Consider the following 19520-nt stretch of genomic DNA (forward strand, 5'->3'; position numbering starts at 1 on the left):
GGCGTGGAGAACTCGGGTCCTGAGGCCCTCACCGTGTGAAGGCCTCTTCACGGCACAGAGATGCACCCCGAGGATCACAGGAGGTGGGATCTACAGGGGCCTCCCCTACGATCTGGGCTCCTTGAAGGCCTCCCGGGCGGCCCAGGCTGTGGGGTGCGGATCCCTCTGGGCACGAGGGGGAGGCGGGGAGTGTCTGCCCCACTGGCTGCGACCCCTCAGCGGGGCTTTGGCTCCGCAGAGCCTCAGGGGTTGCTTGGGGTCAGCCCAGGGTCACAGCTTCCTCCTGCTGCAGGGGTTGGGGGTCGTGACACCCTCTTCTCCAACCCAGCCCTGCTGCTCTGGGGCCTAAGGGCCAGGCTAGTTGGAGCCTCCGATGCCAGCCCCCCAAGGTCTTGGCTTCCGTGCAGCCCCCTGCCCCCCAATCCCATGGACCCTCGAGAATCTCTCGGCTCATGAAGAACTGCCAGAACCACTAGAACTCCCCCGCACCCAGGCTGATCCCCAGGCCCCCTGGATTTAGGAGGAGAGGGCGAGGCTAGCGTCGTCTGGCCAGGTACTCAGGGATTGGCCAAGGCCTCGATACTTTGTAGCTACCTCACCTCCGAACCGCCTCCGGCTGTTAGTGTGCTGAGCGTGGTAGCTGGGAGCCGGCGCCTGGCTAGGGGGTGAGTTGGGGGCGTCTGGATGAAGGTGGGTTAATGGGGGGCGTCCGGGAGGGAGTTTATGGGGTACTGTGACTGAGTTCACGGTCCTGGTGGGGGGGCCAGGGAGGCCTCTTGGCCCCCACGGGGGGCAGGGCACCTGGAGAAGTGGGGCAGCGCAGGGCCACAGCCAGGCAGAGGGTATCCTCTACCGCGCAGGCCGGCGCGGTAGGGCCGTCTATCCCTGCGGAGCCGGGTTTCCTCAGTGTTCCGGGTGCCCTTCCCCAACCCATTTCTTTCCCCAACTCCAGGATCCTCTTTGTGTGAGTTTGCCCCTTAGCCTCCCTCCTGCCCTTCCTGGAGCCCGGTAGGGGTGGGATGGGGCAGTCGGCCCCAGAGGAAACCTGGGTCCCTCGAACAATGCGAGGTCTCGGACCTCCTGCCTGCCGTGCAGGGAAAAAATGTGGGGTCCTGAGACAGGAGCCCGTGACAAGGCGCTGAGGTCCGGGAGTGGCGACGAGGGCGCATCCTGCGTCCCTTTCGCGTTCGCGCGTTCCTGTAGGTGGTACAGGGCGGCAAGAGCTGGAAACAGGTGATACCCTTTGCCGGGGAGCGTGGCAAGTCTGTTCAGATTCTCACAGCGTGTGTGGAAAGTGGTTTGGTAGCATCTGCTAAGTGCACACCCTTTAATTTGGCTGCCAGCAGCCTGTTCCATAGCCCTCAGGTAGTTGGAACACAGGTCTGGACCTTATGTTTGAGGAAGTGCTTACTAGTGTGGGGCTGGGGAGGTGGTTACAGCTCCTCCTTCCACCGGGTCCTTTGCAGAACCCAGTGGAAACTAGAGGTCCTTTCTGCAGTGCTGCCAGACTAAGTATTGCCATAAGGAAGCTCTCTCCGTTTGGTGTATATATACATAATCAGATTGTAGTTTTAAAATGTGAGAAACAGAGAGGTGATAATGTAGGCAAGGGGCATGAAGGGAACAGAGGTTCCAGGAGCGAGGAGGACTCTTGCAGCCACAACACACAGCCAGGATCTGGACTGTTGTGGGGACTCATGGGAAACTCTGCCAGTCCCTGATGCCCCTGCCTTCTCTTGTCACCACATTACAAGTACCTGTGGCAGGAGAGGCCTGGCAGACTTGGCTGAATATAGATGTGCAGTCAGCTGATCAGCATGGGCAGGCCATGGTCCTGACTTGTCGTCTTGTTTGCAGAGGGGCCCAATCTGCCTGGCGATGCAGAGCTTCCTGCAACTGCTGAGGGGAAACGGGGGCCCCAGCCTGCCCTTGCCGGAGCTAGTGACCCTCGCAGGCAGGCTGTGCCGGGACCTCCAGGACAACCCCACCCAGGTGCAGCCCTTGGTCACGGCCATTCTGGAGAGCCACCTCCGCCTGTACCTCTTGGACAATGCGGATGTGGCCCTGGTGTGCGCCAGTGTGCTGGCCCAGCAGGAGCAGCACCAGGCTGCCTGCCGGCTGCTGGAGGTAGAACTGGTCTGTGAGATGGGGGTTGGGGGGATGGGGGTGGTGAAGAGAGGGGAAGCGGCCACCACCATCCTAAACACGACAGAAATGCCCAGAGTCAGCAGGAGCTTGTGGAGAGGTGCCATAAACCAAGCTAGGACAGTCCACTCTCTCTCTACTAAGTTTTAACTTGCCTGGTAACTGAAGGTGAAACTGTCCGGTTTTGGAATCTTCGTGGTCCTGGCTTGGAAAGTTGGCATACCAGTTAGTGAGACAAGCAAACAGACCCAGTCTCTCAATCCCCTAGCTGTGGGTCTGCATTCAGGAACTCTGAAGTCACAAGTATGTTTGTCAGTCCTCTGGTGGCACTTGAAACCTCAAGTCATTTGGCATGAAAACCTGAGCTATGTCCACATGAAGCTATTGATGTCTTTATCCACTTAATGTTACTGTGGTACATTTTACTACCCAGATATTGGTATGTTTGGTTGCACGATGCTGCCTGCCCCAGATCATACTGGAGTGGTGCAATTCTGTAGTATGTGCCTGTGTTACTTCCTGAAAGGTGTGAAGTTCTGAATTCCAAACTATGTGTGGCTTGAAAGGTTTTAATAAGAGATTTGGGGGCCAGTGTTTCCCTTTTTCACTCTATATGCATGTATGCGTGTACATCTATGCATAATTCATGCTGTGTTTACTTTCAAGATACTCAGTTCTTTCCAGTTCTTTCTATTTCTCCTCCCTCCCCCCCAAGCCCTGTAGCATCCATCTGGCTCCCTCCCCCGCCAGCCCGCCCCAGCAACCCACCATGTTCTCTCCTGCCCCCTCGATCTGTTCCTCACCTAGCAGCCAGAGGGAGTTTTAAAACTGCAGATGGGACCATGGTGTGTGCTGAGGCGGTGGCCCCAGAGCCTGCCGTCAGTGCTGGCTTGCTCTCCAGTCTTTGGACCCCTCCTGCCCCCCTGTTGTCATGCTGGCTTTCTTGCTGTTTCTGAAATTCCTGAGAGCCTCTTCTTTTGAATTTTGCAGGTGTCATTTCCTCTGCCAGAGGCTGGAGCCCCATTCTGTGTGGCTGGAGCTTTCCTACATGTCTGGTTTCTGCTTTAAATGTCACCCTGTACAGCTAGTGCCTCCTTTATTGTCAAGGATATAAAGGAGCCCTCATCCCCCTCTATGTCTCCTTCCTCAGCTCATAAGTAGAAATCTGTTTATTTTTCAACCTGTGTTTTGTCTGCCTCTCCTCCTGCACTGCAGGCCCCAGAAGCAGGGCGTGCATCAGTTCTGCTCACTAAAGGATCCCCAACACGTGAAACATAAGAGAACTCAGATTTCCAGCGATGTCAGATGAAATGGATGAACACACAGAGTTGTCATAGCTGCTGTGTAGGCAATCAAGGATGAAATGTGATGAAAAACTCCCAGGAGAGGGACTGTAACTCACTCGGGATTGTCTAGAAATGCCTCTGAGAAAGTAATGTGTTCTGAGACCTGAGAGAAGCCGTGGGGCCACCACCTCAGAAAAGGGCATTTCCTGCCAAGGGCCACTCCTGCAGGTGGGGAGGCCCCAGGTGGTTTCCCTGCCCATAGGTTGTGCCCTGGGTCTGCTGCTTTATCCTGGCAGGAGACTGCAGGCTTTGACCCAGCAAAATGGGCTTTTCCGTTGCTGTGGAGAGAAAGCTTAATGATTCTCAGCACCTCCCTCACAAAATGGTCCTGAGAACACTGGGGTTAAAGCACAGGGGCTGTGTCTAGGCGAGGCCTGTCCTCAGCATCCTTGGCCATCTCAAAAGCCTGGTTACATGACCACGTCCCACTGGGTCGGGGAGCCATCAGTGGCGTGACCAGGACCCCTTCATCCCCTTCAGCTCAGAATGTGCTCTCTGAGACCCAGGGACCCACCCAGCTGGTGGGAAAGGCCTCTCATACAAGACGGGGGTCACACCTCAGGCCCCTCAAACCTGATCTTTCATGTGGTTCTTAGCGCAACTCTGCCTCCTGTATGCTGTGGCCATAGCCCAGAGGTGGCCTTCCCCTTGCCTGCCCCTCACCTGTGCCCCGCCGGGGGCTCCCTGCAAGCCTGGTGGGGACTGGAGCCCAGCCATGAAGCTCATGCCCTCACCATTAAGCACCAGTGGGTGGTTGGTCTTAGGGCTCAGGCAAGTGGACATCCGGGCTCCAGAGCAGGGGAGGGTGCGGGTCTCAGGAGGCTCTTGTCCACAGGGGTGCCAGGTGCCGGGCGGCAGCCCCAAGCTGGTGCAGCTCTGGAATGACATCCACTACTGTCTGGCCATGAAGAGGCTCGGCGTGTCCACGCTGACGCCGGTGCAGAAGTTCCGGTGCAGGAAGAGGTATGCGCTGGTCTTGGTGCTTATTCCCGGGGGCTCATGAGGGATTTGCCTTCCAGAACCATAGAAGGGCTGAGGTGAAGTAGAGGGAGGGAGGTGAGATGAAACAATGAAGTCAGTGCATGTGCAGGGGCAAGGGGGATGGTTTCGGGATGATTCAAGTTTATTACAGTTATTGTGCACTTTATTTCTATTATTATTACATCAGCTTCACCTCAGATCATCAGACATTAGATCCCAGGTCATTGGACATGGGGACCCCTGGTTAGAAGACAGTCTGGCACATGATAGCTGCTGAACAGATGTTAATAACAATCACCACCATGACCATAATCAGCACTCAGTAAACATTACGACTACCAGTTACAACCATCACTATCATCACCATTCATGTATGAGGACACCGAGGCACAGACAAATGAGGGACTCACCTGGTTACACACTAGAGAGACGCAAAGGCAGGATTCCAGCTCAGACGTTGAGGCTGCAGAGACTTTGTTCCTTATTTGGGTGTTCCCCACCGGCCAGAAGGGGCTGCAGGTCTTGCTCTGAGCTCCTGAAAGCCCAAGTGACAGGAGTTGCTGAGCCAAGGGTCTGGTTGATGGAGGAAGAGATGGATGGATTCCTTTTGGATCAGACAGAATTTTTCTCACAGTGCCCACCAGATACGTCCTCAAAGCCCAGAAGTTAATCAGCCTTGAGGTTGTCAAGGGTTGCCGTCAGTCCCCTCCCTATAGGTTTTTAGGGCCTCCCTGAAGGTGGTTCAGCAAAGTGACTTGGGGAGCAGCATGCCATGTTTGTGAAGAGGCCCCTGGGGCTGTCCTGGAGCTGTGCTTGGGTGTGGATGATGGACAGGAGACTGGGAAACAAAGCAGATCCCCTAATTCAGAGCAAGGAATGCCAGATAGGACAAGCTCAGTAGAGGGCTGTGGCTCGGTGGTCCTTTGTTATGGTGGGGACTGCAGCACAGGGCCACAGAACTTGAGTGAGGCCTGAGCACAGGGACAGTGCTCTCTGGGCACGAGGAGGGGTGATACACATTATAGCTGGTGGTCAGTGTGGGAGCAGAGGCAGGAGGTGCTTGGAGGTTCTGGGAGAGGCCGTGACTGGAGAATGGGTTGTGTTAGGATGGACTCAGGAGGATTTGCTGATAGGTTGAATGTATTGGAGAAGGTAAGATAATAAACCCAGGCTCTTGGCCCGATTGGCTGACACGTGGTCTCTCACTGGGATGGGCAAGACAGGCTGGGAGAAGATGTGAGAAGTGGGAAACTGAGCTTCACTGGGATGTATGGGGTATGTTCTCGACATTCATGGGGATTTTTCAATTGGTATTTGGATAGCGAATATTGTAGAAAACCGGTGTTGTTCACTTATATGTCATTTTTTTAAAAAATTATTTATTTTTGGCTCTGCTGGGTCTTCGTTGCTGTGCGGGCTTTTCTTTAGTTGCAGTGAAAGTCGCTCAGTCATGCCCAACTCCTTGTGACTCCATGGGCTATACAGTCCATGGAGTTCTCCAGGCCAGAATACTGCAGTGGATAGCCATTCCCTTCTCCGGGGGATCTTCTCAACCTAGGGATCTAACATAGGTCTCCTGCATTGCAGGCGGATTCTTTACCAGCTGAGCCACGAGGGAAGCCGAAGAATACTGGAGTGGGTGGCTTATCCCTCCTCCAGGGGAACTTCCCGATCTAGGAATCAAACCAGGGTCTCCTGCATTGCAGGTGGATGCCTTACCAACTGAACTATCAAGGAAGCCTTAGTTGTAGTGAATGGGGGCTACTCTCTGGTTGTGTTTTTCAGGCTTCTCATTGTGGCCTCTCTTGTTGCAGAGCATGGACTTTAGGGTGCGTGGGCCTCAGTAGTTGTGGCTCCCAGGCTCTAGAGCATAGGCTCAGTAGTTGTGGTGCATGAGCTAGGTTGCTCTGTGGAATGTGCGTTCTTCCCAGACCAGGGATCAAACCCATCTCCTGAATTGGCAGGCAGATTCTTTACCACTGAGCCACCAGGGAAGCCCCCTGTCATTTTTTCTTTTGCAAAAAATTCCATTATACCATCAATAAAGTGGATAGCATAACTCACCTCAATATCTTCATCATCTAGCTTCAGCAGTCAGGGCCACTGGTCAGTGAGGGGTGCTGGGAACCCTGATGAGAGTGTGGAACGTGGGCACAGGCACCACCAGGCCCCTCCCTGCTCAGGGCTTGGATTCAGGGCCTGCACCCCATGGTGGGGAGGAGGGTGGCTGGCGAAAGGATAAGAGTACAGGGGGGGGACACAACAGGTGCATCCAGAGGAGCAGGGGTCTGTTACCACCTCCTCAGTGTCCTCCTCTAGGAACCCACCGCCCGCCTCCCTCTGCCCCGACGGCCTCAAGAGCCGGAACTTCCCCAGAGAAGTTCGCCAGAAGCTGCAAGACTTTGCCTCAGGCGTGAGCACCAACCCCAGCAAGGCCGAGCGGGTAAGAGCAGATGCGAGTGTGGCCAGGCACCCTCCCGTTCGCCAACACTCCCTGTCCTTAGGGGACGCCCACCCTTAGGTGGTTCACCCCCACTGTTAGGTGGGGGACTAACACCCTTGGGGGCCTGCCACCCTTAGGTGACATTACCATCTTAGGGGGTAGACCCACACCCTCCCTAGTGGCCTATCTGCCAGGGTGGTGGTGGGCTCTGACCTCCCTGAGCTCCCTTGGGGATGGTGCCCTTTGGCCGACAGCCCTTGCGTGTCTACCCTGCACAGGTTGGGGAGTGAGTTTCATCACAGGCATCTTAATACCCCATCAGCTGGCGTGACTTCAGGAGACATTCACTGAGCACTCGCTGAGGCCAGGGCTCCAGCAGGAGGGGTAGAAGGGGGCACCCTCCAGGAGCAGGTGGAGAGGGCAAGAGTCTGCCCCTCAGATCCTGCTTCTCAGAAAGCTGGCTTGCTCCCTCCTCCCTGCGTCCAGTCAGCTGGGCTCCCCCAGAGCAGGGAGCTGTGGCTGGTAGTGCCAGTTTGCATCTGGCTTCTGAGGAAGGACAGGTGCCTGGTCGCAGAGTTGATCGTGGTCGATACACTCTGGCATGGGCGGGTAGAGGGTCAGTGGTTGGCTGGCACCTCGGGAGGATCTGATTTGCCAGCCACTCGGAGCCCTCCTGGCTGTGAGTGGCTGTCGGCTGGGTGGTGGCTTGCCCCCTTGGTGCCCCGGCCTCACGGCCTGGGAGTGGGTTGGGCTAGCGGCGGGTTGTTTTGGGGCAGGAGGACTTGGCCTCTGAGACGCGCCTGACCACAGAGCAAGTCTACAACTGGTTTGCCAATTACCGGCGGCGCCAGAGGGCCCTGATGCAGCGTGCGGCACCAGCCCCAGACTCAGCAGAAGACCTCACGTCAGGGGAGGCGAGTCAACACCTCCCCCCGCAGCCAACAGGCCACCCTCACCTTACCTCTGGGCTTGTGGACAGGCCTCAGTGGTCAAGTGAGTGGCCCCTCTGACAAAACCTGTGTCCAGGGCCAGCCAGGCCCCCTCCTCCAGCCCCAGTCTGCATGTTCAGCACCTCACCCTGTGGGAAGCGAGATTACTGATGCTAAGGGTCAGGTTGGACCCAGGGTGGCCCAGGTGGGGCTGCAGCAGCATTTTGCATTGAGAGATTACTGTGAGGTCAGGCCCAGGAGTCAGGGGGAGGTGAGCCAAGCACCAGAATTGGGGTGGCCTGGGTTCCTAATCGTGGGTTTCAGTTCAGACCAAAGACAGATCAAGGATCAAACAGAGAACCAGGCAACCAGTGTGACTGCTCTCAATCTGCTGGGAAGGAGGCTGGGACTCCAAGCATCACCCAGCCTCCCCTCCCGTCTGATTGGATTTTAGCAGGACCTGAGGAAAGTGGACCTCTACAGACCCTGGAGACCACTCAAGGGCCGTGGGAGCCGCTGGCCCTGACCCCAGACTTCTCTGGAGACGAGACTATGCCCAAGTCACTGGCTCTCAGGTACTGCCACCCACATAGGCCAGGGGACTGTCTCCCTGTTCAGTTTCCCACCCTCGTTGGGAAACCAGGATTGGAGTGGGCATTGGAATGCCAGCCAGACCCTGGGACCAGGTCTGTGATGGCTGAGGGCAGAGACAGCTGTGACCCCAGGTAGGAGGGGGAGCCACTGGCAAGGAATCCACGTCATGTACAGCGCACTTGCTTCCTGGAGCCTGACTCACAGCCTGACTTGATGTAAATTTTGGAGAATGGGGAAACAGAAAAACATGCAGACCTATCTCCTAAAGGCAAATGGCTGTTCTCGTGGTTTGTTTATCTCTAGCATTTGGTGTGGTTGGTATATCTCTAATCAGTAACCACTAAGTTAGTCAGTTCCTCCCACAGCCCAGGCAGTGTCTCACCTTACCTTGCTGCTCCTGTGACACTGCACAGACAGCTGTGAGCCAGCAGGAGTGCTGGCCAGCAGGGGGACTGAGTCTGAGTGAGGGGTCATGTCCATGCAGTATAAACTATCAAGCTGTGCCCACTTTTCCCTGTTACCCTTGTGTTATGAGCATCTCTCATGACATTACCTGGGCTGGCACCTCATATTCAGGGCAGCACTACCCAGCCATGTGGCCTTAGGCAAGTTCCCATGACCTCTTGGTGTCTCACTTTTCTCATCTGTGAAATGGGAACAGTGATAAGCCCTGCCATGCAGGTGGTCACACAGATTATAGAGGTGGGGGGTAGTTAACAAAAGCCCAGGAGCGCCATCTGAGACACAGTGAGCATTTGTGGAATATTCTTTGAATTATTAACTTCTGCTTAATAGTCCTTTAAGATCCACCTTCATGTAGTCACTCAACTGTTAGGTTGTTCCTAATCATTTTCAGCTTTCAGTACTGCAGAACAATGCTTCATTGAAAGCACTTGTAAATAAACTACTAATGTATCTTAGATTTCTAGCAGTAATATTTTTTACTCTTGTAGCCCCAGGGAGGATGGTGAAGGCAGCATGACTGGGAATGTGGTGGGCCCCACAGCCATCCGAGCCCAGATTCCCAGACTGAGCTGGAATGTCCTCCCAGGCCCCCCTACCCCGGCCTGAGGGAGCCTCTGCCCACCAAGGGGTGGTGTTCCCTGTGTCCTCCAGGTCTCTGCAGGGTGGTGAGATGCGCCAGGAGGGGCCTAACCATGATCCTGCCACTCTGCCCCCTGTCTGCTCTGGCCCTGGTCTCTGTCCTCTGGCTGCTGCCAACGATATGCTGGACCCCTCTCTGGCTGCCCCCGAGTCATGGCTGATGTCTCTCGCACTGGCATCCTCCAAGGAAGTTTCCTTCCAGACTGGGCAGCTGATCCACAGTCACGGGCTGGACCTCACCATGCGCCCTACAGACACTGCTTTGGCTGTGCCCCTCGCCACCCTCAAGGAGCCCAGCCCCACAGGTGGGTCCACTCTAGACAGACCACGTGTTTCTACATCAGATGCTTTGACAGCTTGTATCTCATTTGAAGGGGCAGGATTTTGAGGGGCGAGGACTTTCTGCTTGAATCCCATGTATTTTATTAGACCCACAAATCAGTGTGGTTGGAACAGACTCTTCCCACGAATAGCTGGATTTTTTTTCATTTATTTTTGTTTTCAAAGTAAAATGGGTACGTGACTTAAAAAATAGGATAATGAGGAAAGAGTTGAAATGAAATGGAATGGCTGCCAGCCTTGCATCCAGTTGCTGTGACTAGCTTGCCCATGTCTGCTAGCACAGAGGAGGGCTGAGCTGCTTGGACTTCTACCCTCTTGTCCTGGTTTCTTAGTTGTAATTGTAGCTATACGTACTCTTCACAAGTATGTGTTCAGGTAATATATTTTGTGCACCAAACATGATAGCATCTTATGACATCCAAGCATATAAGGAGGATATTGGCACTGAATTCAGCCCGTCACCTAAATTTCTTAGTCTTCTGTGGTTATGCATGCATGCTAAGTTGCTTCAGTAGTGTCCGACTCTTTGCGACCCTATGGACTGTAGCCCGCCAATCTCCCCCATCCTTGAAATTTCCCAGGCAAGAATACTGGAGTGGGTTGCCGTGCCCTCCTCCAGGGGATCTTCCTGACCCAGGGATCAAACCCACATCTCTTATGTCTACCAGCATTGACAGTCTTTACCACGAGCACCACCTGGGAAGCCCTCTTCTAAGGTTATATATATATGTCTTATTATAGTTTCTCATTGCCCTTTGTTTTTCTTATATTGTCTGCTTTTATCACATCCTTAGCTTCTTCCAATGTTTCAAGCATCACCTCTGAAGACTTTTTGCTGGGAGCCTCCTTCTCGCTGTCCCCATCCAAGTGCCATCTCCCTAGACCTGGAATGGAGCCATCATCCTGAGAGCTCCTGGGTTTGCTTCCGTGTTGGATCTTAGTTCCCCGATCAGGGATCAAACCCATGTCCCCTGCGTTGGAAGGTGAAATCTTAACCATTGGACTAACAGGGAAATTCCACTTCAGTGTTTGCTTAATTGCAAGTCTTGTTCTTTCTTTCTTGACTCTTGTTATGTTAGAGAATGTCTTTAACTTTACAAGAAAGGGTGACTACGAGGTAAATTTTCTGATTCCTTGCATTCTGAAATTGTCTTTAATCTTCCCTCATGCTTGATTAACAATTTGTCAGGGACAGAATTCTGAGTTCAAAACACTTTTTTTCCCTTAGAAGTTTGAAAGCAACGTATCATTACAGCATCCAGTGTTGTCATTTTAAGTCAGATGTCATTCTGATTTTTACATGTTTTACGTATTTTTCCTTTCTTGAAGTTTTTTTATTTTTTAAGTCTTGGTGTTCTGAGATTTCACAGTGATGGTCCTAGGTGTGAGTCTTTTAAAATTACTTTGTTGTTAAGCCTTTCAATTTAAAGAGAGAGCAAGGTCTTCTTTAAACTCCAGGCATTTTCTATAATATTCTTTGATAGCTTCCTGATGAATTCCTCCTTCCAGTTCTCTCTTTACAGCACAAATGTTATTTGGATGTCGGAAATCCTGGGCCAATTTCCCAAAGTCCTTACCTTTAAAAAGTTGCTTTTTATTGTATGTGCTTTTGTCTTAAACTCTATCTTCTGATTTTCTTAAAAAAAACCATTTACTTACTTTTGCTGTACTGGGTCTTGGTTGCTGTGTGCAGGCTTTCTCTTGTTGTAGTAACCAGGCGCTACTCTCTAGTTGCAGTGCATAGGCTTCTCATTGCGGTGGCTTCTCTTGTTGCAGAGCATGGGCCATAGGCGCACGTGGGATGCAGTAGTTGTGACTCATGGGTTTTGTTGGCATGTGGAAAATTCCCGGACCAGGAATCAAACCCATGTCTCCTGCATTGGCAGGCGGATTCTTAACCACCAGACCACCAGGGAAGTCCTATCTTCTGATATTATGACAGTTATGTATTTTAAGAGAACTCCAAGCTCTCTTTTCTTAATTCTGATTATCCTTTCTTCATAGATTGTGTTACTTTTTATAGATGCAATATCTATACCTCTCTGCGTATCCTGCTTACAAGCTTCAGAAAATATGCTTTGTTGCCTGAAGGAGGAAATGTTAGGATGGTGGATTCAGGTCCTTCCTTGGAAACAGGAAGAGGTGGGGCCTGAAAATGGAAGAGCTTGGACACTTATTTCTCCGAGGCAGTGTTTCTGTCTGAACGGATTGGTCTTTCATTTCAGAGACCTTTTTCTGTCCGTGTGTGCTAACAAAGCTGGAGTCAGGACAGGCAGTGGCCAACCTTATACTGGGAAGAGGGGAGCTGGTCTTCACACCATGTCAAGCATATGTGAGGGTTGATGTTCTCTGGGAATTGGTGAGCTCCCTGCTGACCACCTGAGCACCTCACTTTCCTTCCCTCTCTGCAAACGCCTCAGGGTCCTTGACCCCTGCTTATGCCCTGGCTTCCCTTCAGACACCCCACCCACCACCATGGCATTGGACGTGTGCCCTGCATCTGCCGAACATGGACACCTCCCACCTGCTAATTGCCCTTCCCATGACACTCCCTTTGTTCTAGGCTTTGAGCTTTTTATTTCCCTTACTCTTGGAGGAAGAAGCTATAACCCATTGATCTATTCTGTGTGAATTGAAATGTTCAAATTTGCACTTAACCATATTTCGTGGACCTCAGAGTATCTTTGAAGTTCTGTGGGAAGAAGACACAGCGGGGTTGGAGGTAGTCATACACCAAACGGTTTGGCTGATCTGAGCAGCTGACAGATTAGATGGTTGCTCGGGCAGACAGGAGGGAAGACCGTTGTTTGGGGTCTGAGATCAGGACGGTTGCTAGTTTTATTGCCTGGAAGGACTTAGGGCACAAATGGACCTTCCTTCTTAGCTTACTTTGCTCCTAAATGTCAACCCGGAACTGATCAAGTCCATTTGGCTTTCCTTTTTAGAGTGAAAGGCACCCTGAGAGATTTTCTACAACATTTTAAGTAAAGAGAAAGGGTGGGGCAAGGGAGTAACACCTTGCACTGCCATGAAGTCAAGGTGAAACCCAAGGAAAAAGGAGAGGGAAGCGGCGGGTGCCTGGGCTCAGCCTGTGGTGAAGCAAGGAGGCACCGAGGAGTCTGTCCTCACACAGCGGTGGTGAATGTGGACAGATTTGGATGCTGAGTCTTTGTTGGGCTGGCATGAGGTCTAGAATGACAAAAACTTGAAGCCAGTGAAATTTGACATTGTTTTGGTCTCTGGAAGCCTGAGAAAGCCACTGAGATTAACAGAAGTGGCTTCTCTCTCCTCAATGTGGAACTGAGGCTGGGGTCTGGCAGACAGGACGCTGCCTCTCTGCGGACATCTGTGTTGGGCTGCACGTAGACTGTGCTCCCGTCTCCCAGCTCTGGGTTGTGGGGTTTCCTCCCCTGCAGGATTCGCTGACCCTCCCAGCATCAACCCCCAGGGCACATACCCGGAGGAGGATCCGGGTTCCCGCGGTAGCCAAGCAGAACAACAGGCGGGCAGCCTCTTGGAGACCCAGCCCCCGGCACAGGCTCCCAATTTCATCCTCACCCAGAGGTAAGTGCAGAGCCACCGGGCTCGGGTGACACTTCCTATGGGCCACGCATGGGGTGGTGCCTGGTCGGGAGACTCACCAGCTCCCACGGGGCAGATAAGGTCCTTTCCTTATGGGTTTCTGGAAACCTCAACATTTCCCCTATCCTGCATGATCATATAGTTTTTCCCTCAGACAAGAGGACACCTGGAAGCACAGGAGCAGATACAGGCATGTGAATGGTGCTTCCCCAGAGGTCTCCCTGGGCTCCAGCAGCCTCTTTCAGGCAAACAAAGATTGTTTCAGTTTCTGGACAGCATCAAGAGCCTGCTTTTATATTCCAAATTATAATTTTAAAGGAGCTTGGGAGGGCTGTGAATAGGTGATGTGCTGCAGACTGTGGCATGGGGGTGTGACAGTGGTTCAGATTTCACAGGAGGAGAGTGTTGGGCCTTTGATGGAGGGGGAACCTATGATAGAGAGTCACAGGACAGGGTCCTCAGGGTTTGGGGTCTCCCAAATCTAGGAGCTGAAGATCAGGTGTCCAGTGAGGGCAGAATTACTGGGGGACATGTGAGAGGAGGGGAGCAGCCTCCTGAGGAAACAGGCTTTGCTTGTGGAAACAGCCAGCTGATGTGGGTTTATGAGCAGAAGCTGTATGGAGTGGAGCAGCCACAGGGCCCCCTCGGGGCTGCTTGGCTTCTCCACTGGTTTTCTCACCCGTGGACTCCGATGCTCCAGCTCATCTTGTTCTGATCTGATAACCTTGATTCCTTGTTTAAAAACAGCTTTGCTGTGTAATTGGCATAAAGTAAGCCAGCATGTTTAGATGGTACAAATGACAGCTTTCTGAGTGTGACTTATGTGTTCATCACAAACCATAACTATGCTTTAGGTCATGGGCCACAGGGCTGTTTCCATCTGCCTCCACCCCTCACCCCCACCACCCCAGGACCAAGGATCTGCTTTCTTTAGCTGCATTTTCTAGAATATCATATAAGTGAAATCATACTGCATCTGCCTTTTTTTTGATATGGCTTCCTTGACTCAGCCTGACTGCTTGAGACCTGCCCCTGCTGCTGTATGTATCAACACCTTTCCTCTTGTGTGTATCAGCACCCCCTTCCTCCTGTGTGTATCAACACCCTTCCTATTGTGTGTATCAACACCCTTTCCTCCTGTGTGTATAATACCCCTTCTTCCTATGTGTATCAGCATCCCTTCTCCTGTGTGTATCAACACCCTTCCTCCTGTGTGTATCAACAACCTTCCTCCTGTGTGTATCAACACCCTTCCTCCTGTGTGTATCAACACCCTTCCTCCTGTGTATATCAGCACCTCTTCCTCCTGTGTGTATCAACACCCTTCCTTCTGTGTGTATCAACACCCTTCCTCCTGTGTATATCAGCACCTCTTCCTCCTGTGTGTATCAACACCCTTCCTCCTGTGTGTATCAACACCCTTCCTCCTGTGTGTATCAACACCCTTCCTCCTGTGTGTATCAGCACCTCTTCCTCCTGTGTGTATCAACACTCCTCCTCCTGTGTGTATCAGCATCCCTTCCTCTTTCTTGCTGAGTCCTAGTCTTGGTGCAGATTGACATCACCTGCTAGAGGCATTTGGGAGCTCCTGGTTTGGGGCTGCTGTCAGCCTTGCCACACACATAGTGGCCTGCACATTTGCCTTCGTGTCTCTGGGGTGTATACACCTAGCAGTGGGGTGACCAGGTCACAGGGTGGATGTGGTTTGACTTGCATGACTTGTCTCGAGTGGCTGCACATGTCTCCTGCCCTGCTCCCCCTGCTGCTCTCCTTGGTTTGGTTCTAAGGACCTTTTGACTCCTTCATGTCTCAGGCCTGTCCCTTTGTGACCTTCTCTTCCTTTACATCTCTGCTCATCACCCCCTCTTCTGTGAGCTTGCCCTGATGTGCTTGCTCCCTGACTACCTGAGCCACCTACTTGAGGTGTCCTGAGGCCCCTCCAGCATCCTGCACACCTGAGTGCCTTGCAGGAGGAGGCTGTTCCCAGAGAGTCTGTCACCTGGAAGGGCTTCTGACAGGTAGAAAGCTCTCCAAGTATGCGGCTCACGGGGGACAGCGTGACCCTCAAATAGGGCCTGTCCTGACACTGTCCCTTTTCCAGCCCCTCAGACCTGACTCCGGCCCCACCAGGCTTCCCTGGCCCCATGTCTGCCGTGGAGCTGAGCCAGCCCCCTCCCTCCAGCCAGGTGAGACCCTCCTACAAGCACCGCGGGCTTCCTTCCTGACTCCTGGGTCCCCAGCTTGGGACTTCAGAGTGAATAAAATGGTCAGAGCTGAACATGAGCCAGGAACGTCTGGAGGCCGGACTTCAATGGAAGGGGAGCTGGGAGGCAAGTGTCCTGGGGCAGGGTTTCCTCCTGAGTCCAGAGGGGTGAGTCCCAGGGTTGGGAGTGACAAGTGGGAGGGCAGAGCCGGCAGAGGGCGTCTCCGTATGTGACACTGTGTTGGCTTCCCAGGTGCAGTGGTCTGATGGGCAGACTTCCAGCGACGCCTTCTGGGGAGCCAGGATGCTCCTGGAGCTTTCAGGGGGGAGCCTGGACTGAGCTGCCCTTTGGGAGCCTGGCCAATGCTCCAGGGGAGCAGCTGTGGACATTCAGCAACTCGAGTAACAGCTTTATCCCTACTGAAGAAGGAGGTCCCCAGAGTTCCCTGGGGGTTCTGCTGAGCCCCCCATTCCCTGTTTGAATAGTTTGGTTGTCAACTTCCTGTATTGGAAGAAGCATCTGAGAAGTATTCCTGAAGTCAGAAGTCAAAGGTGGGCCTGTTCTATGCAGGCAGCAGCAGATTGCAGTCAGGTTCTGGGGTGGGTTCCGGGCAGGGTTCCGGGCAGTGAAGGCCTTTCTCAGAGGGGATATTGCCCTTTGGGCCTCCCACCTGTCCTGTGACAAGGCCAGACTTCTCCTCCCAGTAGATATGGTGAGTGAGGTGTGGGCAACCTCTGACATTTCTGAGTCTGGGGTTTGCACAGAAGCATGTGCACTGTGGGAGAGCCTGCCAGGCTGGGGGGTGCCTTGCCCAGGGTTGTGATTCAATGTGTTTGCCCAGAAAATGTTCTGTTCAATTAAAGTTTAATGTTCTGACTCCCTGCCCTTCATTCACTTAACTGTCCTGGACACCTGCCTCTCTTAGGCCGGGCCCACATTTCACAGTGTGAGGGAACTAATCCATGCATCAGGACCCTGGTGATGGACATTCAGATCCTTTCCAATGGCTCTGTTTTATCAGCGGTGTCACATGGGCATCTCTGCCCTCTGCCTCTCACCTGGTGTTGTGCCCTGGGAACGAGAAATTGCCCCAGTGATGGAAGCAGTGGGCAGGGAAGCACAGGCCCCAGGGCTGGGCTGGCTGCTGCTCCTGGTCCTCCCATGACACGCTTGAATGGGGACTTTGACACCTAGGACTGTCACCTCCAGGAATGGGCCCTTGACCCACCCTCGCCTCCCCATCGTGTTGGTTGACAGAGGTAATACAGTGGGGAATAGAGCCAGGTTTGTGCCCTCAGGGCTCACAGAATAGTGGGGGAAGCAGAGGACTAAAGAGGCACTTCCAGATTGCTGGAAGGTGGCGTGAAGTGGGGAGCAGCTGAGAACCCAGGACACTTGAAGAGACCCTGGGGGCTTCCCTGGAGGGGACTTCTCAGCTGAGACTGCCTGTGTTCAGCCCCCACAGCCCAAGGGCCCCCAGGTTCACTGCTTCCCCCGTAGCCCCATCCCATCCCATCTTCATCCTCAGAACCGCAGGGCTGAGTGTCAGGAGTGACATGTGCAACTTGAACGGCCGCTCACCTTCTACGTCCCTAAAACTAGGGCCTTTCCGTTTTAAAACATTTATTTGGAAACCGTCAAAAACTTAAGAAAAAGTTGCACATGGGAAACAGGTATCTATTTTCTTTGAACCATGTGAGAATAAGTTACTAACCAGATGCCCATTATCCCCCTAATACTTCTACGTGTTCTCTTCAGATAAGGCATTCTGAATGTCCACAGCTCCTCCATCAAAAGCAGGAAGTCAGTCCTAATTGCTAGACCCAGAGGAAGTCCGGTTAGTTGTCCCAATAATGCCCTGAATGAAAGAATCCACATCCACTCCACAACACGTGCTGCATTTACTCAGCAAGTTTCTCAATGCCCTCTTGCCTGGGACAGTCCTTGGTTTCTCCTGGACTTCCGGGACCTTGACTTGGGAATTACAAACCTGTTCCTGTGCAGAATGTCCCCCAAAGTGGCCATGTAATTTGGGGTATGCATTTGGAAGGAATATCCTAGAAGTGATGCTTACTGCATCCTCTGGGCCTCACGTGAATCTTGCTCACCCTGTCGCAGCTGGTGTTCATCGCCATCACTTGGTTAGGGTGTTCCCAGCCAAGCTTCTCCACTATAAAGTTACTCCTTTTCTCTTTGTGTAAGCATTTTAGGGGGCAGTGCTTTGAAGCTATGCAAATATCCTGTTTCTTATCAAACTTTGTAATAACTAATTCACTAGTCTCCCTAATCTGCTTACCTAACTCTCAGAATTCATGAGCACTTTACTCTCATTTACCCCAGTTCTGGGATCTCAAACATCACCAACTTGCCCCCACATGCCCATACATTGTTCACCCCATCACCAAGAGTCACTCTTCAACTTTATGGTTTACGCTTCACCCCATGGTGGTTGGTGTAAATGACTTGAGTTCCACACGCATCATTAACCCACTCTTATCCACACAGGCTGTCCCCACATGAAGCACACTCTTTAGACTCACTCACCCTCATTCATCCAAGTTCTGCACAAAAGGGCAGCACAGTTGGTGAACACACTTGAGGGTTAGGGGTCAGGGCTTATAATACCCTGGGCTGCTAGGGGATGTGCCACCCCTCAACCTTCCCAGGAAACACGCAGAACTCTGGGCCTGTCCGGGTGTCTCCTGTGGCAAGCAGAGCGTGGATGCCCAGCAAGGAGGTACCTATGTGGTGGCTGGTCAGAGTAGAGACAGAACCGTGGTGAACAGGTTGTATGAGGACCTCCATAGCATTTTTCTCCTTCCCACCTTTGCAGACACTGGGCTCTATCCTGAAAGTCCTAGAGCCCTAACTTGGCAGCTGCATCATATCTGTTTTGGAGAAAATGGACTAAAGTGTCTGGAGCTGACCCTTGACAGACTGGACCTTCTGCAGAGGGCCACCTATGTGGAGTCAGATCTGTGGGTGGAGGCAGGGGGCTTCTCCCTCTTACCATCCTCCACTCAGCCCCTGGGGGGACGGGGCTCTGCCCTTGGTGTCCTGTCAATCAGGCTGCCTGCCCACCACTTCCCTCCCTGCTTCCTGGCTTGACCCCAGACCCGTCTGAGAAGAGTAGTGTTGGCCTCTCAGCCTATCCTGCCAGCCTCTCTGTAAAAGGCCATGGACACCAGTGAGATACCATGACCAGGCGGAGTATCCTCTCTGTGTGTCTCCCCTACTGAGATCAAGACACAGCGGCCGTTCCAAACCACTAATGGCAGGGGGAGAGACTGGAGGGAGGTGAAAAGTGGAGTTTGGCTACTCCTGGACATTCAGAGCTCCAGGAATGCAGGGATGGGGTGCAGGGTGTAGTGCCAAGCTCCAGGGTGCCATCCCTGTTCCTCCTTGTCCTCATCCTCCCGTGGCCCCCGGAGGCAGAGAGCTGTTTCCAGAGTTCCCAGCGAGTCAGAGCCAGAGGACCCACTCAGCAGCTGGCCTGCCTCTCCCACCACCCACCGTGGCCTGGAGAGAAAGGAACAGAGCAGAGGGTACTGGTGTCCATCCCTTAGGGCTGCTGTAACAAAGTACCGCAAGGAATTAAGTCCCTGGTGGTGCGGTGGGTAGGACTCCCAATATTTCACTACCTAGAATGCAAGTTCAGTCCCTGGATAGGGAACTAAGATCCCACAAGCCATATGATGCAGCCAAAACAAACAAAAACCCCCAAGGTTCCACAATCTGGGTGACTTAGAACAACAGGAATTTTTGGTTTTGAGGTCCTGGAGGCTGGATGTCAATCTAGGTGTTGGCAAGGCCTGAGGGCCCCAAGGGAGGATCTGATTCAGGGCTCTCA

General features: G+C 53.0%; 1 protein-coding gene across 17 annotated transcripts; it reads left to right on the plus strand.

The window, feature by feature from the left end:
- The first annotated feature begins 621 nt into the window (after nucleotides 1-621).
- On the plus strand, nucleotides 622-16546 carry ANHX (anomalous homeobox). Of its 17 annotated transcripts, none has more exons than XR_014069446.1 (10): nucleotides 622-690; nucleotides 1858-2127; nucleotides 4327-4454; nucleotides 6792-6915; nucleotides 7692-7908; nucleotides 8302-8419; nucleotides 9555-9847; nucleotides 13301-13448; nucleotides 15568-15796; nucleotides 15923-16546. XR_014069446.1 is itself a non-coding variant. In XM_081544464.1 (10 exons), the coding sequence occupies exons 2-10, from the start codon at nucleotides 1879-1881 to the stop codon at nucleotides 16007-16009; spliced, it is 1452 nt and encodes a 483-aa protein (XP_081400590.1). In that variant the 5' UTR covers nucleotides 622-964; nucleotides 1858-1878; the 3' UTR covers nucleotides 16010-16546. The 17 variants fall into 17 exon arrangements, 12 of the variants coding, with proteins under 12 accessions (XP_081400590.1, XP_081400587.1, XP_081400588.1 ...); XR_014069447.1 differs by having other exon boundaries at nucleotides 622-665; nucleotides 8299-8419; XR_014069449.1 differs by having other exon boundaries at nucleotides 622-665.
- Nucleotides 16547-19520: the final 2974 nt, after the last annotated feature.

Source organism: Giraffa tippelskirchi, chromosome 11, assembly GCF_054371585.1.
Source record: "Giraffa tippelskirchi isolate mGirTip1 chromosome 11, T2T-mGirTip1v1.2.pri, whole genome shotgun sequence".
NCBI classification, from domain to species: domain Eukaryota; kingdom Metazoa; phylum Chordata; class Mammalia; order Artiodactyla; family Giraffidae; genus Giraffa; species Giraffa tippelskirchi.